This window comes from Lepisma saccharinum, chromosome 1 (genome assembly GCF_977018435.1).
Source record: "Lepisma saccharinum chromosome 1, izLepSacc3.1, whole genome shotgun sequence".
Taxonomy (NCBI): Eukaryota; Metazoa; Arthropoda; class Insecta; order Zygentoma; family Lepismatidae; genus Lepisma; species Lepisma saccharinum.
Genome location: NC_139229.1, coordinates 122,072,724 through 122,098,728, shown reverse-complemented (window position 1 = coordinate 122,098,728; position 26,005 = coordinate 122,072,724). Strand labels below are relative to the sequence as shown.

Here is a 26,005-nt window from a genome sequence, read left to right as displayed (position 1 = left end):
CAATATAACAAAAAACTACCCTATCTGGAGGAAAAGGGATTATAGTATTGATATGTATATTGTATGTATATTGCTCAGTACGGTGCAACAATGATGTCAGGGAAAAATTGAACCTCTTTAAAGAAATAGTCAAGTGCCTTCTACTTCAGGACGTTGCATTATTTCAGTTCACAAACTCACTTATCTAAGCTCTTATCGGAATAAAACTCGGATTTTTTTGCCTCTTATTTTAAGGAACAATCGAGACTTGAATAATCAAGACACTACTGTAATCGCTTACACTGACATGACATTTTAAATTAGTTAAATATGAATTTTCCTGTCATCAGTTGGCCATTACGATTGCTGTAAGATTAGTTTTGAATATATAGAAGTTCATTGAATGATTACGCAACAATTATTATGTTATAAGCATACATGTATAGTTTAATTCTTCATAACTGCCGATAACTATTTATTTGAGTAATTGATTTCTGTTCTAGATCTAGAATCTCTTATTGCCAAGGTCGATGGGGAATGGACCGTCACAGAAGGACCCAAGAGGCCGAGATTTCCTCCTGGAGTCGGTGGGAGACCACGAGAGCGGCGTGACCTGCATGGCCATCAGCGAGGACGGGGCCCTGCTGGTCACGGGCTCTGACGACAACACGGCACGGATGTGGTCCACCGGAACAGAAGAAATCGAGTGCATTGGAGTTCTAAAGTGAGTGAGTGATTATACTCACTTTTTCGAAAACATGAAAGTAATTAAATCGCACTTGAATCATAGCGTGAACGTAGTAATGCAATTGAAATAACCAGTGCGTAATTTATAGAATTTCCAACAGGGCGGGAAAATAATAATTTATTTCCAAGCACTGCTCGAAGAGGAAATTCCTAACTATGGTCGAGTTTGAGGATAGGTGGAACGATGGTTATATGGATCAACATGTAGATACTACTGCAGCTGGGGGGGCTTAAGTAAATTGTCCAATCTGGGGACATGGTTTGTGAGAATTTTCTTAACTGGGGGAGATAGTATCCTCTTCCTTTCCCCCATTTTGAACATTATTTCCAAGCTACATGAGCCAGCCTCCATGGCGGAGTGGTTAGCATAGCACGCAACAACCCCAGAGGTTGCGGGTTCAAATTTCAGCCTGGACATGAATTCTTTGTGTGTGTCCCTTAATCAACTTCACTCATCCTCATCGTCGCGATTAACCAAAAGTAGCTGAAAATCTACACTAAATAACAAAAAAAAATAATCCAAGCATCATTCTGATACATATAAATTACGAGTATATACGTCCCCGCCTCTTCCATTATACAGTTCTAAAATTATCTACTATCCATAGCCTCAAAGTTGAAATCGATATTGAGGTGGTGTAGACTGATATCGTCAATTTTATAGATAATAATAATAATAATAATAATAATAACCCGTGGCTCAACAGCCCTTCAAGGGCCTTGACCTATCTCCCGACTGCCAGTGTCCCTCGCACAATCCTACCTAGAGGTGTGGAGATCTTCAACCAGTAATGGGGTCAGCACGTCGAATCCCCGGCCGTTATAGGAGATATCCGTGACCGGGTTACGCTACTTACCCGTAGCTCCCCAATTTTCTCATGATGGTGGGTTGCCACCGATCCTATACACAGGCCTTAAACACAGGGATTGAACCCAGGCGGACTGGAACCCATGCTACCCCACATGCGTCCAAAGCACAGCGCCTTAGACCGCACCGCACGGCCACGGAGGAGGACCAATTTTATAGATACAATGCAAATATTTTACAATTGGTTAGCTCTTTATTGTGTCAGGAGGCGAGTTTCAGTGCCTGAATCTGATGACTGCTGTTTTTGAAGCTAAATCACGATTTCTCTAAATACGATTTGGAAATGTATTATTCGAAATACTGAAGCATACACTCTTCTCGCACATTGTAGTGGTCACACCAGCTACGTGACATGCTTAGTCATCGGGGATTTGTTCATTTTCACCGGATCAGCCGACTGCACCATCCGCAAGTGGAACATGAAAACGTGCGCCTGTGTCTTCGTGTACGAGGGACACACATCGAGGATCTGCCGCCTCCTCCTGGTCAACAAGCTGCTCTTCTCCTCCTCGGCTGACGCCACCGCGAAGGCCTGGATGTGCAACACCGTCTCCGTTCGGGACGGACGAGAGAAGTCTGCATGCGTGAAAACGTTTCAGGTAGAGACTATCATTTCTTTATTGATTTAACAAAGGATACCAAAAAAAGCGTTAGCTATTTTACATTTGAGTGTACAGTCAACGGCAAAGATAATGGTAGGCAAATTGTCCACCGCTATTTTAATTACTTCTTTCTTCTACATCCTGTGTTGTTCTAAGGAATGAAACTATGTTGGTTCGAAGCAGGCATTGTTCTCTGCTTATTGACGTTATTATTTCAATTAATTGTCATCACAGTGTGTAATACAGACCAAATTAAAATGGTGCAGGACAATTCACCTACTGTTTCTTTCGCCGTTGGGTGTACAAAAGTAGACAAGAACAACAAAAAATAACATAAACAAAAATGACATGCGATCAAGAGCCTTGTACATTTCTACATAACAGCCTTTTAAAACGTTCCTGGTTTTCAAAAATGTCTATTTCGCTTATGAAATTATTGTATTGGCTGGGTAATCTGTAGAACAGGGAACGCTGGGTGAGGCATAATCTTGGCTTCCGAGAAGCGAAAAGTTGAGTGCTTATTGTGGTGCGAGACGGCACTCGAAAGTTAATTTTCTGAACAAGGCGGTCACTTCTGATGGTACATTAACTATTTTGTGCAGGAATGCATGATCTGACAGTTTATATCTCTCGTGAGGAGTTTGGATATTTAATATTTTCAGAAGAATGGGGTCTTGCAAGTGTTAGTGGATGTTTAATATTTTCAGAAGAATGGGGTCTTGCAAGTGTTAGTGGATGGAATTCGGTGACAAAACCCAGAACGAAATTTAGTCTATGTAAATTTGAAGGGCATGCTAGAACAATGTTCAATTTTATGTGAATCGTAAGAAAATTGAATACTGTTCTCCGATCTGGTCTATGGCATGTCCTTCAAATTTAGATAGACTAAATTCTTCCTGGCCATTGTTCGTCACCGAATTCCATCCACTGAACACTTGCAAGAGTACATTCTTCTGTCTCTTTGTCATTTATATTTCTCTACTTCCGGGCCTCCCCCATGGCGCAGTGGTAGCGTCATTGCCTTGTAATCAAGGGGTCCCGGGTTCGATACCCGGTGGAGGCACAAGTGGTTCGGATTTCACTTTAAACTGTAGGTCCAGTCCCGATTAGCCTTACTGTGCATCAAGTGGACTTAAAACACCAACTCGTTCTCACTCGTTATATTTATCTACTTCCGCAAGTCATTGGGCCAAAATTAAAGAAATAATTGCACTGACATTTGTACAGGGGTTATAAGTTCCGTTTGCCAATTTAAGAAATCTCAAAATTAGTGCAAAAAAACAACTTTTATTGCACGCTGAAGTACATAACTTGGACTGATTTCCAACATAGTTGCCACCACTGTTAAGACGCTTATCATAACGAGACACCATGTTTTGTTGCCCCGTATCGTAGAACGATTCCTATTTTGAACTGATATTGCTTTAATTAGGTGTTACCTTTAATGAACACAGTAAGACTTGAAGTTTTCCTGGAATTCAGTACTTCCGATATTTGCAATAAAATTAACCTATAAGATAATGATAACACCAATTTCGACACTTCCAGTTTATACGAATCCGCAAACTAATAACAAAACATCAAAATAATGAATATATTATATTCTAATGTAACAAAGAAGAGAGCAGAAATTTTTCTTGTAATGTGAGTATTTTTTGGTCTTTATACAGGGACATACACACGGCGTGTATTCAATCATTTTTGTTCCTGGTGAAGATGATATACTTTTCCAGTACAACATGGAGAGTTCTCGAGATATTATCATAACTGGATCAGCAGATGGGACAGCTAAAAGTTGGGATTTGGACACGTGCATCGATCTCCAGGTATGTTATCAGTTTCATCTTCTCTGCCTAAGTGCTCGAGTGTTTGAGGTGATCGACTCATTGGAGGTCCCAGAGTAAGCTTGGCTTTAGTCATTGGGCAGGCATCAATCTGCGATACTCGAAAGATAAGGTCTGTGAACTTAGCCCGCAGTTTGTGCAAGAAAATAACCAAACTTTACCCATCGTTAGCATTGCTACACTTTTGGAACAAGGGCCATTCCAATGTGGGGCGGGTTAACTTCACGTTTTTAACATTTTACATGAAAGTCGTTAAATTTTGCTCATCTTTAATCCTGCGGATATAGTTTCTTTTATAAATTTATCTCGTTCATATCACCCTCATTCTTTTCTCCTAGCAACAGCATTCGTGACAGCAGGAGGTGGAACTGAAGAGTTGACCAACTTACACACGTCTTCGAAGAGACGTTTATCATTACTCAACTTGATCAACATTACAGTACCAATACTTCATGGTATAATTTGGATTTACATTTAGAAGGAACACCTGCGTAGATTTTGAAGTCTTAATGTTTTTATTAAAAAAAAAGTGGCACGTGGCTAGGTGTTTGAAAATATTTTGAGGAAATCTGAATTTGGAAATAAGTTAATTAATTATATTAATATTGCATAACGAGTACTAACCTGTGTTATAAGAGTTGTTCAAAGTGGTGGTTAACTACATTCACACATTTCCAGCATCTTTTGGTGAAATTTTTATCTTTGAAATGTTCCTGTCTGATCTCATTTCAAGTATTTTTTAGTGAATCACAGAGAACAGTAACTGATAAAAGCAGTCTATGCACTTGAATGTGGCACTGGAGTCAACATATTTGAGTCAATTGACACATTTTGCGTTCTTTATGTATAAACGTTTCTTCTTCCCAGTCCCTGGTATCCTTGCTGAATTCAGTAGGATCTTACCCGCATCTATATAACTTCACTAATTTTCAATTTCTTACTTTGTTCTTCAAGGGCTGACGATTCCCTTCCCAGTCTCTACTCTCCCTACCCTAAGTAGCACCACCTTCTTATGGCATACGTACTTTTCTTTTATAACCAATTCATCTGTCAATCAATTAATCATTGGCTAATGTTTTACCCTCTAAAGAAACTAACTGATAATTTGTAAACCAATCATCGATCTGTTCAACCGAATCAATGGTCAACATGTAATACCTTACTCTATACTAATCTTACTATCATTACTCACTCTTTATCTCTAACAATTTATAATATGTATACCCTGATTGTTCTTTAAACCAGAACGACCAGGGTATTTATAGCTGTAAATCAAAATTCGTTCAATCTTAAATACCAATGTAAATCTTATGAAAAATGTAAAAAAAATAACAATCAAATAGTACACAAAAACGGGGGAAACCGAAATTCTGAGGAAATGTCCTGGTTTATTGTTAAATTTAACCAGGATACGCCTTGAATGTATGCGGATGGAGGCGGGCTTTTTCAGGGGGTTCCCCCTATTTGTAGTATTCATAAAGTTTTGAGACTAGGAGATTAATCTGGATTTGCTAATGATTCAAAATGTTCTTGCGTTTGAAAGGTGCCGAAACATTAATTGAATTATTTCCACTGAAAAATTACTTGCAGACTTTCTACGGGCACACAGGACCGATAACGTGCATGAGTACTGATGTGAGCGGAAGTACGCTTTTCACGGGGAGCCTGGACGCCACCATTCGAGCATGGGACATACAGACTGGTTTTGGTTTGAGGGTAAGTATGTGCTAATCATAATTTTCCATCTTCCTAACAGTGCAAAATAAACGCAACATTTTCCCCATTTTATAGTATTTTTGTTCTTCAACACATGTGTAATTTATGGGTAATTCAAGGCGTTTATCAAAATAAGTTTATTGCTTCTAATTTCGACTCTCACCTTCTCGAAGAAAATGTAATTTTTACTTGTCGTGCAGTAAAAAGTAAGTATAAGGACAGTTTCATTGTTAATTATTAATTACGCACAGTTGTCAGATTTCTTGTTAGTTACTTTCACATCTGCTGATGGAGGGAGGTGCCTGCACGACGCTGCTTGAGGTTGAATCGTTTCAGCAGCTTCTTCAGGAAGTGATGGTCTGTCACAGCTTCTCTTCTACGCTTGTGAACTAATTCTGTGGCTCAGCAAGTTTTCGTCAACCATGACTTCATTATATTCACATTAGGTAGCTACTTTCTGTAAAGTATTCTAATATTCGCCGCACATTAATCAGAGATTGTTTCTGAAAGCCACAGGACACATCGACCCTTATCTTGCACCGAAACCATTTTGAAAGAAATTGAGCGACAGCGCTCCTAGCGGCGAAAGCTGCATACAGAATACGCCAGCATAGAAACTTTATGACTGCCCAAGTTCACCTGCAATAAAAATTCTTCAGTGAGCTTCATCCGTAAAATATTACATTATGCTGAAATCAAGATAATTTTTCGCCATGTACCTATATATTTCCCTGTTACTGACCAAAATGTGACCCATTAAATGAAAAATACGTTCAACTAGATTAATCGAAATGAAATCGCATCAAGTATTTGTTGTCATCACTTGAGACAAGTAATTAAAAATACAAAGTTGATCCTTTTTCTACTGCAAATGTTGTTTCAGGTGATGGAGGGCCACGAGAGTGCCGTCCTCTGTCTTCTGGTGGTTAACAAGTTGATGTATTCAGGGTCTGCTGATGGCACCGCTCGTTGCTGGGTGACTGACTTTGGCGACTGCACCAGGATCTACCGTGGACACAACCACTCTGTGGTTGGTCTCGCGTTCTTCGGTGGAGTCTGTAAGTTAGTATTACAAACTTTTGTAGAAGAAAAAAAATAGAAATTGTTTTCATCGTCAGTTTCGCCTAATGATCATTCATCCTCACCTTTGTGGTTAGCCACAAGTGAAAGCCGACGTTAACAAAAACGAAAGTTGTACCATAAAGTACAAATCATAAATTATTAGTCACAAAATACAATACACTTTCTCTATTAACCTAAAAATGCCGAAAAGCTATACGATATAGGAACATAAAACATATCTTTCAATAACTTTTGTTAAGCCCACATTTGCAATTACCGTGTGTTATTCCAGTGCTGTGAACAGAGCCGAAGTATAATGCTGATGTAGTGTAATATTTGCCATCATTACTAAAAAATAGTACACATGTATTTGAACATATATTCTTAATTAGCATTAATTTTGCATATATACCATAACATGTGATACACTATTTTATTCAGGCATATTGTGTAGTATATTTAGAACTGTGATATGATATGAAATCTTGATTGAACTGAAATTGTAAGGTGAAGACTATTAATTTATTTTACAATGTACTGATAGTTACGAACACTTCCGAATTTCTAACAGATCCATAGCAACTGAACTGGATTGTTACAACCCAAAATTGTCCGTAACTGTACAAAATGTTTGAACAATATTATTATTTAGGTTTAGTATCGTTATTATTAAAATAAATACAATAAATAACTTCATTCTTAAATTTTAAGAGTGTTCGCCTTTCGTTCCAGTGTTCACGATTTCCAATGATAAATGTGCAAGGGCGTTTGATGCGAAGTCAGGTGTTCTGGAGCGCCTGTACAAAGGACACACAGCCGCAGTCACAAGCATGGCTCCTGTGGAAGGGAAGCTCTACACAGGCTCTACGGATTCTACCGTTCGTGTGTGGGACGCTGCAAATATTGTGTAAGATCAGTTTCTTATCGGTAATATTAATGATTGTAACGATGATGAGGGTGATTGGCGGGAGTCGTTCAGAAAGTTTTGCTAAAGCACACATTTCAGAAGATCACGAGAAGATACATGGACAAACTTAATTCTTTTGTAATACATTCTCCCCCCCCCCCACACCTCCCCGTTCCCAATGACTACATTACTTCAGCATCCTCTACTTCTCTGCCCGCATGTTTTTTATTTCTTGTTTTTGTTTACTCGAGAGGATTTTTTTTTTGAATTTCTAAATAGGTAAGAGTGACTTGGGATTAGATATAGACTATTGGATGTTGAAAAACTCAAAATGTGTGTGACAAGACAGCGCTATTCAAAAAGCAAAATTCTTCAATTTTAGTCTCCTGATCTCTTTACCTATACACTGTTTTCTTCAGATTGGTAATTATTTCTTTATAACAATCCACTGGCATGGTAACATGGTAAGGAGAGTGGGGTAATGGAACACTTAGGGCAGATGCGCGTTTTGGTTACTTGCTAACAACTAAAAAGCTTCGAATTGTGCTTCACTTATTCAGTATTTTGTGATGAATAATTCTATTAGTACTCACAAACAATGTTGCATTGAATTCTGGTTTAGGAATATTATATTACATGCAATGTAGCAATGTTCGCCATTACCCAGCGTCGTGGGGTAATGGTGAACACATTTGATATTATATAAAAATTATGTTATGTGTGAAGTTTGGTTACCTTTTAAGAGGTCGATTTAACTTCTTAAAGACCAAGAAATCCTATAATATATCATTTCTAAATGAAGATGATATAAAACATAATAAAAAACAAAATATAAAGCCTTGTCGGGCAATAAAGCCTGAAACTAACAGTTCAAACAATTAAAACAGAGTTCATATACTGTATATCAGTATATTTACATCACCGTTAATGTCAATCAATTAACATGCTATATAATTATTCTATTATTAAGCGGGGAACCCCCGAAGTAAGCTCGCCTCCACCCGCATACATTCGAGAGGAATGCGCTTATTGTCCTGGTTCCTAAAAATATACCAGGACGTCAGTTGCTCCGAATTTAACGACTCCCCGACTTAATTTTCTCTATTTATTACAATTTGATTGCATTTTATAATAAGTATAATAATAAATTACAATGCTATGCATAGAACAATATTATGCGATATGATATCTGTTCTGGGATCCAGATTATTTTCCAATTATTCTATAATTTTAATAGAGAAATTGAGGGAGAAATTTCATTTAACAGCGCGATATAATGGCGAACACGAGGATGATGACTACACCAAAACTCGCCAGTTACTTTATCCAACAATACTGAAGTTACAACCTTCCGTATTCAATGCAAAAAATTACAGAAATATTCCTGTGACTTCCTACTTTATAATTCTTGTGTGAATTCTAGAATGAAGTTAAACCAAATAACACTAACCTCCTTCCGAAATGTACGTATCGTCTACTTATAACAAATCGCAAACGAACACAAAAGAATTGTGTCAGTCCAGTAGCATAAGGAAGATGGCAGCACCAATCAAGCCTTCTTGAAACTTGACAGAAGTTTTATACTTGTGTGTTCGCGAATACCCGCGTTCACTATTACCACAGTCTCTCCTATTACATTACCAAATACCATTTATTGGTGTAAGTATGAATCGTCTTCTTTCATTTGAAGTTTTTATTCCAGGAAATCTTCGTCCTCCGAGAGATCCCCAAAAGCGGATGAAGAATTCCAAGAGAAGCAGCAGAAACATCTGAACGAACTTGAGAAGCATTTGGAAGAGTATGGTGAAAGTGAACCAGTCTGATGTCGTTATATGAAATCACTTTTCAAAACTAATATTATCATTGTGAAATAATACGTACAAGCATTGTAATTTTTTCCTTCTCCTGAAATGTAGTTAATTAATTTTCGGTTATTCTGGAAATTAATAGGTGTCAGTCTATCTCTTTCCGAGTATCAAACAGATCTATTCCATGATCGTTGAAAATAGTATCTTTCTTAATTGGAGTTTATTTTCCAAGGCATAGACGTCCCAGATTTTTTTTGTAGGGGAAGGGCCAGCCCATCGATACAACTCGAGCAGTAGACATAATGATAATAATGATAATTATCTTCATATTTATGATAATTATACAGTAATAACTTAAAAACTAATAGAAGTAAACCATTTTATTTCAAACTTGTTATTATTAGTATATCCTTCAAGACTTTGCTATGCACCAGATGGGTGTATATCCAGCACAAGTACTTTCCATTATTTTTTAAGTTTCATATATAGTTAGTGTACTGAAATGCGTAGTTATTCTATTGTGTATTAAGTTTACACACCTCGTTCCCGAAGAAGTTTTAAAACTTAAGGAAAAATTTTACTCACACAGTTTGTTGTGTGGCCTCTCACATAAAAACTAACTTTTGGAAGTTTCAAAACTGAATTATCTTTGTCATTAATAAAAATAACAAGCTTTCTGCTTTCTTGTAACTTGAACCATGCCAGTGTCCAGCTGGGTGCTGGGTCGACGGACGGATACGAAACCCGACGCCCATACGATGAGGATAAATTATGCTTATATGAAAGTGATGATAGGACAGTCACGAAAAAATGGCCACATCAGGACTGGAAGCAGCGATCTTCGGTGTCGAGATGACGAGTCAACGTCCTCGATCACCGAGACAACTCGTGGAAATAGGAATAAAACAGTAATAATAATAAAAAAATGCACTAGTGTTTTTTTTAGCTCTTGTTTTATGACCACTTTAGCACGATAGGGTAATGAGGACTGTTAAAAGTGGGATCCGAACCACTATATACAACCGCTGCAAAAAAATGGAACAGCTAGATCCTGAATTACCCACTTTTCTACATGGAGTTAATGTGTGTTGCCTAACTGCGCGCTGATAGGCGAACAGCCTATTGAAGTTCGTTTATCGCCGTAGAGTCAGGCAACACACACAACGTATTGCAGGGAAGCGAGCATTTCAGGATATGGCTGTTTCATTTATATTGCCGGTGACTGTACTTCCACCGAGTATCGAACCAAGAATCACTTGATTTACAAGGCGACGACGATACCACTACGCAAAATTTGCACTAGCACAGAGGTGCAATTTTGTCTAGAAGCGACAGATTATTGAACGTTGTAATTGGACGTTTGCCTGTTGTGTTCTTAAGAAATAAATAAAAAATAAATACCTCAAATTGGAAGGCAAAGTTTAAGTATTGGAAGTACAGTTAGATGTATTGCCAGTAGCTTCTTTGGCGTATTGTTTAAATTCTTGAAACTCATGTTCGGTATACAGATGGTGACGGACAATGAAATATGATATAGGGGAATGATAGAAAGAAGAATTTACTTTTTTTTCGTGTAACTAAAACTAAATCACTTTTGAGTAAATGTGTCGAAATAGAAACTCGAATTTAACGATTTATGTATATGCTAGGAGCCTCACGTAGAATATATGGCTACGGAGAATAGACTTTTTTCTTTGAGATTCTTCATCCGTGGGCGAAAATATATGAAGCAGGAATTTCAAAGAGCGGAGTATATCAGGGGGCGAGAGCAGCCGACGAAAGGTTCCCAAGCGTCGATTGGCGCTCCCCACCAGGGCCCCTCCCATGTGCAAATCCACTTATCTCCCCCGTAATTTCTCCTGAGAAATTTGTTTCTCGTTGAACATGTCACTTATAAATGACGTCACAAAGTGGGAATAATGGCGGGATATAAAAGCGCGATTTTAAGATTCTTCTCCCCAGTCAGGTGCAGACACTCTGTCCGAGTATTTCCCACGTATTAAGGTAAGAACTTCGTTATACTGTGTATAACACTACTCGAATTCAAATTTATACAAAAACTGTAACTCATTTTTTTTATTTTCTCGTTTTAAAATTTCATGAAAATCGTGTCCGTCCTTTTTAGCCTGTCCGCCGACTTCCGTGGCATAGTGGTTAGCACAGTGCGCTACGACTCCAGAGGTTTCGGGTTCGAATCCCGACCAGGGCATGGGTCTTCTTTGTAAATGTCCCTTCATTAATTTCATCAACTCATTGTCATCGTCGCGATTAGACAAAAGTGGCAGAAAAGCAAAGTAAAATTACAAAATCAATCAAAATTTTTGCCTGTCCGTCTATGTTAACTATTGCTGCAACGGAAACTGTTAGAACTATAAATATAAAATTCGGTGAACTGATTCACCTATCAGTAGCTCAATGGAACATAAATGAATGTTAACCAGAACTAACAAATGAAAATTACTCAATTGCTCAACGTGGATACCTTGCAGATGCTAGGTATACGAGGGGAGAGTGAAAAGTGTTGAGCCTCACATGGAAGAACTTATGCTAGGTAGTTAAAAGTTTGGAGGTTTGAGTTTTAGGACACTCTGTGCGAACTTTTATGAAATTCACATGTTTTCTTCTACGCTTTTGTCAGGTTGAAAACGAATTAAGTGTCAGAGAAGAGAGTGGCCTACAGGGCCGTGATTCGGTACCTCTGTCGGAAAGGCCTCACTGCACAGGCTGCTTTGGTCGAGTGTGGCTTCACCGCACTTCCCCATCCACCTTATTCCCCCGACTTGCTCAAGTCAGATTTTCATCTCTTCCCTGCTATGGAGAATTCACTTCGAGGACGTCGCTTCCACACGGACGAAAGCGGTCATTCAGTGGTGTGAGACTCAGGACAAATCATTCTACCAGATGACTGTAAACAAATCGCAGCACAGAATGCATAAGTGCATTGATCTGGGGGGAAGGAATGATTATAGAGATTATGTGATTATGTAGAGAAATCATAATGATAAACTGTAGCTCAAACACCCCTTCCCTGTGAGGCTCAAATTTTTTTTCTCTCCCCTCGTAAATTGTTTAGAAATTGGCCTGTGTCGTCTACCTATTGAAAGAAAATAAACGTAAACGATCTACCAATTTTAAACATTTCCATACTTTCGAAACAATTCAAATTACAAATATGAACTTGTTATTTTTCCAGAATTTTAAATGGGGCGCAAATTTCTTGGTAATGTGCTGCCTCCACTCCTCTCTCTAGGACACGCACCAGCTCAGTAATAACTATACTTACATAAACAGCAAAGTATTTTATATGTTATCGCTAAAATGTAACCATCAAAGTTTCAGAAAGAATTTGAACAGAAATTTCGGATTAGATTTTCTTTGAAAGAAAATGTTTCTCGCTCTATTTCTTGTTAACTTATCTCTTATACTGATATATTAGCAGTCTTTCATATTATTTACGTTTGTCTTTTACATAATATGCGTCGCAGTGGCGGCGATGGGGGGGGCAGTTGCCCCCACCCAACTTTTGCCCCGGCACTATGCTAAACCTTATCTACAAAGATAAATCTACTGTCTTTGCTCCCCCAGTTTTGGCACATTGCCCCCCTAATTTTAGAACCCAATAGCCGCCACTGTGCGTACGGTACACCCATCTTGTTTTACAACTGCCGTCAGTATCTTAAAATAATACCCCTTGCAGTTTGTATTCTCAGGCGTAGTGTTGTGTCTACCTGTGACGTAATGACTAATATGGTTCATTTGCATGACCTAAATTGAGTTGATCTAAATTGAATACACTTAAAGCCCTTATAGGCCGAAAGTAAGAACTATGGATGTAATGTTTACTAATGAAAGTTGCTGGTTTTCCGCACATGGTCTCTATTCTTTTTATGATAAGCTACTTGATTAGATATTGTGCCCTCCACTTCCTGGAGACAAGAGTTACGGAAGTCAGGAGAATAATGAAATTACTTGAACATGAAAATGTAAAGGATTTCACTATATTCATAGTCTTAAAGAAGCCGTGACGTAAATTAAAGATCTGGCCTATCCCGTACAAAGAAAAGAAACGTTTGGACGACGAGTTCCTTCTGGTTGTATGCGCAGGGAAGGCTCGCATGTCATACACATAAATTATATCCCCGTGAGTCAACACAAAATGCTGGCTGCACTGAAGTTGATATCGCTGGGTTCCATGAGAGCTTCTCATGTATAAAATGTTCTTTTCCGCTGCTCACATCATATTGTTTCATAATGCAATTATTTGTTTAAACAGAACAAGAAGGAAGAGCGAAATTTATTATTTGGGTTTTCGAGCCTCCCGATGATGGAGTGGTACTGTCGTCACCTTGTAATCAAGAGCTCCCGGTTCGATACCTGGTGGAGGCACAAGTGATTCGGACTGTAGATCTAGTCTCCGTTAGTCTTTCTGCGCATAAAGTGAATTTCAAACAAACTTAACACTTTTTCTGTCTTATAGTAACAAGTGGAATGGTTGTTGTAAGTAGTGGTGTTGAAATCTTGGTTGATTTTACTACGCTTCTCCTCAACTCTTGGTTAATCCCGAAGATGAGGATGAGTGATGATAAATTGATGAAGGGACAATCTCAAAGAACACCCAAGCCCAGGCCAGGATCCAAACCCGGTACCCCTGCCGTTGTAACGCGCTGTGCTAACCACTCCGCCACGGAAGCCGACTAAGTTCGATGAAAGACAATTGCAAAAACATGCTGTTTTGCAACCTTACGATGATCATTACTGAACAGCAGCGTCAATACTTACTGGCTTTTGGATCTCCCCCGATCGAGGCAAAAAGCTTGAAATGCGCATTTGGTATTATTTTATTCCTCTGTTCCATGTGATAATTTACAATTCCTGTGTAATTGCTACAGTCTAGAGACACAGGACAGTAAAAGCTATGCATGTGATCACGGACGTCCCCAGGATATTTTACGGGGGGAGGGGGCAAACAATGCATATTTAATTCGATTTTTGCTTTCATTCATATTACCTTGCTTTACTTCCATTTTTGGTTAATCACGACGAGGAATATTTTCCCCGATGATAGTGTTGCCTGCTTTACCTTCAAAAAATTATTTCACTTTGAAGTTATAATGTTCCTGCAACGTCCTTGTGATAATTAACAAAATTACTCTGATTGAAATGAAATTATATAATTTTAGGTTGACATTCATTTTTTGTCCCTTTCGGACGTGCATGTGGTTGGGCATCAAGGCATATCAGCCTATTTCTCAACTTTCCCTGTCAATCTAATATATTGGTGTCATATAATGCAGCTACAGTATATTCCTTCATAATAGAACAAGATTGTTAAAGGTGCAGGAATTGTAAATAAATTCAGTTCCCGCCCGGAGAGAAAATCAGCAAGTAGAAATTGGATCTAGTCCGTAAAGAACCTATTTATCTGTAAAGTAATTAAATTCGGTCCAGGAACTTTTTTCAATGAAACAGTACGCAAATTGGACCGAATTTAAATTGTGCGAGGAAAAGGAACACTGATCTAGAAATATATTTCAGGCAGGGTCTGAACTCCATGTATCAGATGTAATTATAATAAAGTAAAGTTATCCCCTGTACTCTACAACATGTCGTGAAGGCTTACGGAAGGATGTGGAGCTTGTGTGATCAGCACCCCGTCCCGGCTGCCTTTACTTCCCATTGATAATCCAGGTACCCATTTATTAGAGGCGGGACGAATCCTTGAGCCGTTGGGACATTACTGGAAAAATTCCCACCTGAAATCACACACCCAGAAATCGAACCCCGGTCACCCCCGTCGCAGCCAAGCGTCCTACCGATTGGACTACCGCTTCAATGATGATAATAACATTTGTAATTAATAAGATATTAATAATATTTTATTAAATTAGATCAATTTATTGTGACGCGAACAGGTAGAAAAACGGCATAAGAATAGAGCTTTAACAGCACTTGTAGCCAATTACCCCACTGAGAGAAAATATCCGAAATTAGGAGTCCTTTGGATTTCTCCTCAGGGGATTAAAAGTACTCAAAATAGAAAAAGGAACGTGCAGAGGTGTGTGGGGGTTGTTTCCTTTAGACCAATGGGCCTCCCCGATAGCTTAGCGGTAACATATTGGGCTTGTAATCAAAGGGTCCCTTGTTCAATACCTGGTTGAGGCACGTAGTTGTTCGGTACCCACTTCTAACTGTAGGTCCAGTCCCGCTCTGTCCATAAAGTGGACTTAAAACAAACATCAGCCTATTGTAAAAACAAATATGCATCTTCCCATTGTCTGCAATCTATTGGCTCAAAATTCATACCCGCAGTGCATGAACAAAAGTATGGGTATCAGTGCTGCTGACTATTCGCAAAGTCGTACATGGACACCTAAAATGCATCTAAAATTGTTATATGTACTCGTTTAATGGCGTCTCATTTGAAACAAAATATTTCCACGTCATTTCACCTTCCAGCTACTTCCATACTTCACCAGCATTTTTCTGCAACTGACCGAGGCTTGACACTGTTGTCAGCAAGCGAGTGGGGCAAGCAATCAGGTTCTTCTGGCTTGGATCAGTGGGCTTTCTTCGCAAAGAAAGTTTCTCAGCCACCACCACCACGGGGGAAGTTAGCGTGAGGGAGGTACGGAAGTGTGGTATACCCAGCCACTTTTGGCTAATCACGACGATCAAGGTAAATGGTGATGGCCTACAGTTTAAGGTGGGATCCGAACCACTATGTGCCTCCACCTAGTGCGTGGCTATTTGTTTTAAAAATAATTGGATTTATTATTGACAATAATTAATTGAAGTTGCTACTGCATTACTCCTTCAAAAAGAAAAGAAGGAGCAGATTTCAAAATGTTATTTCCAATTGTCGTGCAACAAAACCTGGAACCTTAACCTATCCAATGATATGCGAATTATGTTTCTGTCGTGTATGGTTTGTTGGAAATAACATGTTGAAATCTGTTCCTTCTTATTGACTAACCCTATATATTGCGAAATCATGTAACAATTCAAGCTAAGAGATTACTGTTATATTGAAGTTATTATGTAGGTATTAAATAAGGACATACTTACAATAAACGTGTTGGTTAACTGGAACATTCAAAGAGTTTTAAAAGTTAAGCTATTATTTTTCGTCATTAAAACCGTTAATATATAGCAGTGTCGTGTTTTGTATTGGTTGAAGGTGTAAAATAGGAGGACCAGTGAGGATGGGTGAAACGTAGAGGCCTAGAGGGGCGCCAGAAATCCACCTCGCCCGGATGAAAATTTTATCTTGATCCGCTCCTGATAAAATTGGTTAAAGGGCAATCACAAAACATGCGGAGCCCTCTCCGATGGCGTAGTGGTAACGTCGTTGCCTTGTAATCAAGGGGTCGTGACTCGATACACGGTGGAGGCACCTAGTGGTTCTTATCATACTTTAAACTGTAGGTCTAGTCCCGATAAGCTTTTCTGTGCATAAAGTGGACTTAAAGACAAATTCGATAACCACATAGCTAGTGGTTGACAATCCAGACGCCAGAGCCTACTATCATGGACCTCCGAAATGGGGGCATAAACTAATCTAACCTAACCAAAATCAATGCTAACCTAAAAGTACCGGGTGATCCGTTTGAGATGTCAGAAAAATAAACCGTTATCTACAAGAGGTTAATGTACATATCTCCGAGCAGCTTGTTGTAATATAAGCAGAAAGGATGTAAGTTTCGAGTGAATGGAGGTTTACAGACTTCAGCCACTTGGCGGCGCTGGTGTGCATGGTAATAAAGGTGGTGGTCACGTCACAACAGTGCAACAGCATGTCGTATGGTATGCGAAATTTTCGAGTATTACATGCATGCTACTGCCGCCACGCAGCAGAAGACTGTAAACCTCCACTCACTTGAAACTTACATCCTTTCTCCTTATATTACAACAAGCTGCTCGGAGATATCTACATTAGCCTCTTGTATATAACGGTTTATGTTTCTGACATCTCAAACGGATCACCCGGTATATATTTCACATATATAATTTCATTTCAGTCGCAGCAATTTATGTTAATTTAGAAGAGTGTTGTAGGAACATAACTTCAAACTGAAGGAGTGATTTTTGAGGGGGACAACACTATTGTAGGAGGAAATATTCCTGGCTTGTCCCCCAAAAGGAATATATTCCTTGCCCCTCCCTGGGAAAAATTATGCGACCTTCCATATGTAAACCGAATCTGTTCCAACCTGTCACCTTTCCCGCGCTAGCGTTCGCTCAACTGACAATCATAAACGACTGGTGGGAGCGAATAGGAAGCAGAGAAGCAGCGCTTACGCACTTGGTATAGCCACTTCCTGGTTTATTCCTCATCTTTATTTTATGTCATTCAAGAAGAGAGGGGATTGACAATAGATAGTGACAACGCCGAGGGATTTCTGCTAAATGGTCAACGTTCGGTGAGCGCGGAGACAGTAACAACTTATTCCAGTTGAGGTTTACTACGTGGAACTGATGTTGACACTTATCCCAGTGTTAATTACATTTTAACGCTCTGAAACAAATGCAACGTTCGTACCAAGCCGTGTAGCACAGGGACACACCACTGTGAATAGTCTCTTGATCGTTTAGAAAGGAACTGAGTGCATCTTGTTTCCACTGACATCGACAGAAATTTTTGTAGAGGGGACCAGGTATAAAACTGAATTTCCGCGGTGGTCTAATCGATGTCGACCTCCGTGACGGAATTGTTATCACAGCGCGCTACAATTCCATGGTTCCCGGGTTCGAATCCCGGTTCGGACATGGATGTTTGTGTTTGTCCCAATGAGAATACAGAGAATTTAGAGAAAATTGATGTGTAAAAATTTAGAAAAACAGTGAAAAACGGGGGATACTACCGCTTAGGTGTATTCCTTTATTATATAAATGAAGTCCGTATGGTGTCTGACTGCCATGCGGGAGACCCGGATTCGATTCCCGGGGTGGATGATCTAAAGTCGGAATTTCTACGGCCTTGTCCACCATAAAGCGGACCTGGTGTCACTTAGGCTCGAATCAATGGGTACCTGGGGGCAACCCTTGGGGGTAAAGGCGGCCGGTAGTGTTGCCCACGAGACGAGACTTTGGCCTGTCTCGTCTCGTGGAGTCTCGTGGAAATGTTGTCTCGTCTCGAAAATATTCGTTTGTCTTATGACACATGGTCAATCTCGTCTCGTCTCGAATTTTTAAAAGCCTGTCCCGTCTCGTCCCGTGGGCAACACTAGCGGCCGGAACGTGGTGCTGATCACATCACCTCCAACATGGCCGAGATCGAGAATGTGTGTGGCTCTACCTCACGTCCCCTAAGTGTGGCTTCGTGGCACGGTGCTATATGCACGGGGAATTTTGCCTTACCTAGAAATAATATAATAAAAACAAGTCATGACAAAATGTGAATAACAATAATAATAATAAACTGTTATTTTATTGTTACTCTATTATTATTTTATCTTCCGGAGGACGTGTACTCAAATACACCAGATGACTGAATATTGGGTCCAACTGATTTTTACATTTCATGCCGTAAATACTGAATGCATTCCTATTCGGTGCTATTAACTTTTATTCGTGCCCAATTAATGAAAAAATTAAATTTGAGTGAATAATTCTAGTCATGAAGTTTAGTATGAGGCCTCTCGGATACAACATCAATTTTCGGCAATTTTAAAAATCTTGGAACTATTTATGCTTTTGAATTAATTGATACAACATGAAAATAAGAATTTCTGTAATGTATAGTGACATTTTCGAATTTGCTTTTCCATTTCGATATTCTGCTGGAAAACTAATTGATTTAACTTAATTATGCAAGTAATATTTTCCCCTAATTTGAAATAACTATGTCAATTTCCATGGAAGGTTTTGATTGATTTGGTTTATTTTACTTCGTTTTTCTGTCACTTTTGGCTAATCGCGAAGATGAGGATGAGTGATGAAATTGATGAATGGACACTGACAAAAAACTCCCATACCCGAACCGGGTTTCGAACCCGGTTTGTGCCTGGAAGTATCCCCGGTTTGATTGTTTCCAGGAAGCTTGTCACGTGTTACAACTTTCTGTGCATGGGTGTCTGGAGGGGGGGGGGGGCACCTCTCCTGGAAAATGGATGTTACCATAAATTTATATATTACACACATATATTTAATTTCAGTCACAATAATTTTGTTAATTATTGGAAGGGTGTAGATGGAACCTGATAACTTTAATTTGAAAAAGTGTATTTTTAAGAGGCAACACTATTATGGAGGGAAATATGCTTCGTTTGTCCCCCCTGGAAAAAATATCTTGTTTGCACCTCCCTGTCAAAAAAAATCCTGTGGACGTCCATGTTTCTCCGATATGTAATTTGCATAAAGAGAATGGATTTTGTTTCTTTAATGGCTTTAAAAATTATTGTCATGCATGTAGTATCTCACTAATCCTGAATATATTTTACTTCCAGCAAGCATCAAGCAGAATGAAGACAGCCGTGTTCTGGTTATTGACCCTAATTGCTCTCTTGAGAACCCACCTTCTGCCCGTCCACTGCGCCCCTGGATCGTCAACAACAGGAGCAAGAAGGCAACGCGACCTGGCAAGACTCTCAAACTTGTTGGCGCCCTACTCGAGGGGCCATCGGCAGCTCCACCCTCCGCCCATCCAGTCAGACGATTCCACCCTCAACAATGACCTCTTGGATGACCTTGACATCAACGAAGAAAAGAGGCAGTTCGATGACTACGGCCACATGAGGTTCGGCAAGAGAGAGTTTGATGACTATGGCCACATGAGGTTTGGCAGGAGTGTTAGGGGACAGTAGTGTAACGTTTACTTCACCATAACAAAGAGACTGACTCGAGATAATATTACTGATTTGTGGCTGGACTGATATCTTCGAACCGGTTTCTTTACCTGACTTTGAAAACTATTTTCATTTTTGTGCAAGTTGTACTGGAGATTACCACTGATAAGACTTTTCCTAAATAATGAAGTAAAATGTTTCCGCAGAAAGTATTTGTATATTTCTCCCGTTTGTTCCTTTGTATTCTCGTTGTATTGTTTGTATTATTGTTTAGGTGCGAGGACGGACCTCCCCGATGGAGTAAAGTTAAGGTCGTCGCTTTGTATTCAAGGGGTTCGATACGCAGTGAAGGCACATAGTGGTTCGGATCCCACTTTAAACTGTAGGTCCAGTCTCGAGGGACTTCAACAAACGTCAACAGAATGCGAGGAAAGTTTTCTCCTCATTAATGACAACATGCTCTCTAAATTGTAGAAATTACAACTTATTTTAAATAATAAATGTGAACGTACTGCAGGAAGTAAATATATATATATGGCTACTAATAGAAAGTTAGGCAAAAATTCGATCTCGAAATGGGCTAAAACACGGTTCTCTGACATACCGTACCATTGTTGTACCAATTATTTGAAAAGTTTGGAACTTCATTGCTCGGTATTATGTGCACGGGGAACCTTACCTTACCTTACCTTCTTTTTGCCCGCACATTTATTATATGTTTACGCAGATCACGTGGATCGTCTTAACGAAAGACTTGCACTACAAAACTTTTAAAAAATACTAAAAATACTTCATTTTTTGTCGTACAAAATTCAATGAACAAGTCACATTTATGCTGATATCTGCGATTACTGTGTAACAGGGACATGGTCGATGGATATTAATTAGAACCTGGCATGTTCATATTCTCAAAAAGAGACTACCATAATTTAAATTGTGCCACTAACTTCTGAAATATGCCTAAAGGTGCATTTAATTATACTTGTATTGGATTAATTGAGATATTATTTTGAAGCTCTGTCTGTCTCCTGGAATTTGAGTTTATAGCTCTTGTAATTCCCGAGATACTGATCAATTGTATTATCCGACGGATATAACCAGCACATGTGAGTATTTTTCAGCTTTGTTGATCAGCGCAGTGATATAGTTTTGTACAAACGATTGTACTAATTATGCACAAATGATCTTGGAATAGTTTGCCGGGTAAAGGGAAGGTAACATAGAATAGCGTATAGCTACTTGTTGATATGGATTTTTGTATAATTTATTATCTATTCCTTTCATATGCACATCAAAAATTACAGCGAATAACGTGGATCTACTTACGCATGTGCCAGTGTATGTAACCACTACGACCAGAATTATTTCGAGTTCTCCTTGGTTGCTAGAACAGAATCATAATACCCCAAAGTGGCGGTAGACAAGAAGGTATAGAGCGACCACAAGGAAAAAAACGTTGGATGTAAAGTCCCTTCTTCCCTTCAGCTCGGACCATAAGAAAGCATGGTCCACTCTCTCCCTCCCCTCCTCGCGGGAGTACGGTGCACAGGAGTCGCGCGTCTGCGCAGGTTTCTTTGCTTGTGGTTCCACTATTGATTCAGAATTAAGTTTGCCTGGGGGGGGGGGAGCATTTTTACCAAACCTTTGTGGAAATCACAAGTGTAGGTGTAAGAGTAATTATACAGTTATAATGATTCAAGATTTATTTCCTTTCATTATTGCTTGGGTAACAATTAAATTAAATTGACAATATGATGATGAAAGAAGGTAAAATAAATTATGTTCAACATGTAGACCATAACAAGGATATTAGATATACGTTGTTGAAGGCAGTTAAGTTGTGTAATTAGACAGAGAATTGTAAAGTACATAAACGAATTATTGTGCGTATAAACAATTCAAACTAAAAATAAACTATACATTATATTGGACGTCTGACTACCATGCGAGAGACCTGGGTTCGATCCCCGGTAGGGGAGAACCAGGATTTTTTCCACCTGTTCCAGCGGCTCCGGCGTCCACCCAGCGTTGTATAAAGTGGGTACCTGGAGGAAACTCTGGGGGGCGATCAAATCACCCCCATTTTCGGCCGTGATCAAGAAAGTGTGAGGCCCTAAGCCCACACCCCCTATACGCCTTCATGGCGTGGTGGGGAGCACTTTACCTTTTTTTTACATTATATTGGAAAATTGATTATTAAAGAACTAATTGATGATTACATTGTTCATTTTCTCAAATTTCTAGAAAAAAACATTTTCTAGTAACAAAAACACGAAAATAAAGTTTGCATAAAATTTCTGTGAAGAAAACATTGAGGTCCTACATATCATAAGATTGGGTTTCCAAACATTTAACTAAAGCTTCTCCCTCATTTCATGTTTGACGTAAGCTGAAAGGCAAATATATGTAATATAGTACAAATTGCATAATGTTGTGGGTGAAGGTTGTTGTTTCGATGTAGTAGAACTTCATGCGGGTGTTATCTGAGGTTTTGTAATTGCATTGCCAAAGACAAACGAAGACTAAGCTAATCTAGATGTTCATTGTTCTGTGGAAAATAACAAGTAGAAATACATATTTTATTGGCTGTCACTGCAGAGGATAGTCTCCATTCAAGTATCTCCTATCCTCAACGCATAAGGTAAGAGCAAAGTTCTTGTTGTAATTAATTTTTAGCTGAAAATTGACACTAGACTGATCTAATGTCCTCTTATTAGACTCGATTGTCCACAGGTAAATTTATCCCTCATTTATTCATATATGGGTGGGTCATTTCATGTTAAATCAACACAAAATAGGTCAAATTTGCTACCACGCCCTCCGATTTTAACGAACGTTGAATGCAGCATTTATTTCCCTCAGATCTCTTCAGCGCATATGTAATTTTTTCTTCAGGAGAAAACCCACACACTTCCGAGTCTCGGCATTTTGAAAATGTCAATTTTTCGAAAACGAGTTGTACGTTTCATTGATCATTTCTGTTGTTTAATGAGGTACAAACCAAGGGGGAAAATAGATACTTTCTTCTATAAAATACAGCGGTACGTTCGCTGTTTGTGGAGGAGCATTTTCTAGAATTATTTCCCCCCATTAAAGAAAATTACATTAACTAAACTCTGCGAATGTATACAAGCGGTATCCATGTACAAAATAATAACACAATTTCGTAAAGATATTCTAAATTATGAAAATGTTTTAAATTTGGAATATTATCAATTTTAAAAGAAACTGATATTTCCAACATGCTGTAACTCGGAAATAGGTTGATTTTTTTTAGAACGAACATAGATCCATACTCAAGGGACGTGAGTGACCAAAAAGTGGAAGGGTTGGTGGCAGGTAGTCAGTCCATTGATTTGACATGGAATAACTCACATATGTTTTAGTATCGTCACATTGGTATCTTAGAATATCTTGTAGTTGATTGATTGGTTTAGTTTATTTTACTTCTCTTTTGGCTAATCGCGAAGATGAGGATGAGTGATTATACGATGAAATTGATGAAGGAACACTCACAAAGAACACCCATGTCCAAGCCGAGATTCGAATCCGGACTCCGGGACAATATCTATAATGCAACATATAAATAAAATACTTTCCAAAAATGAGTATATGCTTCTTGTGGGGGAAAATATGGCACACCGAATTTATCATTCCAAAATTATTAAAAAGAAATTTGTATTATGAAATCACATGACAGATATATAAAATCGTTTTTGTATTGAGTAGTTTAATAGGCTGGATATCAGGTTAAATAAAAGTATTCACGTGACGGTTATTAAGTACAACATTCATTAACAAATACTAACAGGTGATGGACATAAAATAGGCACAGATAGAAATAAATGTCTTAACATCAAGGAAAGATAGTATAATATTCAATAAATTATGTTATCTCGAGAAAATTACACTTAGGGAATGAGGTTATTTAATTGCATTGCACAAATATTATAATTAGGGCTGAGCCAATACCAATTTAAACCGATACCGATACTCTTACCGATTCCCACCGATACCGATAACGATACTTGAAAAATAAAAAAAATGTTCAAAATATTGATCACTAACGGTGTGTAAATATATTCTTCTCAAATCATATGCACCCCTTTACCAAGGAATTTGCTTTAGAATATTCAAGAATTACATTCAGAATTTCAAATTACATGTTATGTAATTACAAAATGCAGTTTTTCGTGCAAAATTGGTGCAAAATAAAAAATAAAATTTGAATTTTTGCATAAATTTGAGGATAATTAGACTGCGCGAAAGTGTCGCGCGGCATTTTTGCGGACCCCGTGAAAGACCAAAATTCCGTAAATGTATCGACCGGTATCCTTAGTTGAATTCCAACCGATACTTTTCGATACCGATACATCGGTATCGGCTCAGCCCTAATTATAATGTAACTACATAATTTTAATAGCTGAAAAACAAATGGCCGTTTTTGTTCACGGCACAACTTTATAATTAGAATTTTACTCATAATTATATATATATATATATATATATATATATATATATATATATATATATATAGTGTAGTATAATAATAATGTAGTATTGACTTTCACATACATTTGCACTTCTGAATTTAGCCATCAGATATTCTCCAATAAGTTGCACAGTCATGTGTGCATTGCAAAAATTTCAGAAATAAATTATGTCCATTTGATTAATTTAATACTTCTCAGGTTATTTTCAAAATGTTATTTGCCTCGCCCAGAACTCTGTGTAGCAATTACTTTACGAGACAAATGTATTAACTTCTTCAACAAACACATGTTGAAGTTATCATGGAATTTCAAACTCTTACCTGCGTTAAGCAAGATGGTGTCGAATGATTAATTTCTTAAAAGTATTGGTAAAGACAAATTCGTTAATTTGATTGAAACTGAATTATGTAAAATCAATTCATATAATATTTACAATTCTTGTTTGCACTTCAAATGGAAATCAAGCCTGGACAACCCCTAATGTACTTATCTTTTCCAACAGGGAAGGAACATAGTTAATGGAAGCAAATAATGAAAGATAAAAGAAATATGGAATACCAACAGCTGCTTACTTTTCTGGCAATTCTAGGTAGTTTAATAACCGTCAGAGGAGAATTAGCTTCGTACAGACTTCCTGGGAATATCTTACCAGAAAAATACAACCTTAAGATAATTACATACTTCGCTGAGAGAAACTTCACATTTGACGGCGATGTCGCAATAACCGTTCGATGTGTTGAACCTACAAACACCATAAAAATACACATTAAGGACATAGATATAGATGAGGACTCTGTGGAAGTAATTCATTACCAGAAGAAGCTAAAAGTTAAAGAACATGATTACGACAGAGACAACGAATTTTACTTATTGAAACTTGAAGATCAGCTTCAGAAAGATGATACGTACACTATACATATGTCATACAAAGCCATACTAACTGATCTGTTGGCCGGATACTACAGGAGCAGTTACACTGACAAAACTACACGAGAAATAAGGTGGGTCGTACTATTTTAAGTTCCAGTATGTGTGAGCTTCTGATGTCTGTGAGCATGACAGAATCCCGAATTTGAGGGTTAAGACAGAAATAAGAAAGTTGGTATACAACAATTTGATTTTTTGTTTTGTTTTATTTTTGTTGTGTTATGGAAGAAGGTGATAGGTAGTGAATGATGATGATGATAATAAGGGC

The 26,005-nt window shown here is 38.3% G+C and overlaps 3 protein-coding genes across 3 annotated transcripts in view; all 3 read left to right on the top strand.

Annotated features, from left to right (window-relative positions):
• The first annotated feature begins 509 nt into the window (after positions 1–509).
• On the top strand, positions 510–9,705 carry LOC145985431 (WD repeat-containing protein 86-like). Its single transcript, XM_083119460.1, has 7 exons — positions 510–703; positions 1,926–2,193; positions 3,867–4,022; positions 5,631–5,756; positions 6,640–6,814; positions 7,551–7,725; positions 9,428–9,705. Exons 1-7 carry the CDS (start codon positions 510–512, stop codon positions 9,546–9,548), a joined length of 1,215 nt encoding a protein of 404 aa, XP_082975586.1. The 3' UTR covers positions 9,549–9,705.
• Positions 9,706–11,504: 1,799 nt separating this feature from the next.
• On the top strand, positions 11,505–20,515 carry Dsk (Drosulfakinin). The gene is made up of 2 exons (XM_083122191.1): positions 11,505–11,537; positions 19,979–20,515. The coding sequence occupies exon 2, from the start codon at positions 19,994–19,996 to the stop codon at positions 20,333–20,335; it is 342 nt and encodes a 113-aa protein (XP_082978317.1). The 5' UTR covers positions 11,505–11,537; positions 19,979–19,993; the 3' UTR covers positions 20,336–20,515.
• Positions 20,516–22,876: 2,361 nt separating this feature from the next.
• The window catches only part of LOC145987660 (aminopeptidase N-like), a 39,282-nt gene continuing 36,153 nt past the window's right edge, over positions 22,877–26,005 (top strand). Inside the window, exons 1-2 of the mRNA XM_083122177.1 lie at positions 22,877–22,958; positions 25,313–25,811. Of these exons, the coding sequence (XP_082978303.1) occupies positions 25,342–25,811 (470 nt within the window). The 5' untranslated portion in view covers positions 22,877–22,958; positions 25,313–25,341. The remainder of the gene's footprint in view (positions 22,959–25,312; positions 25,812–26,005) is intronic.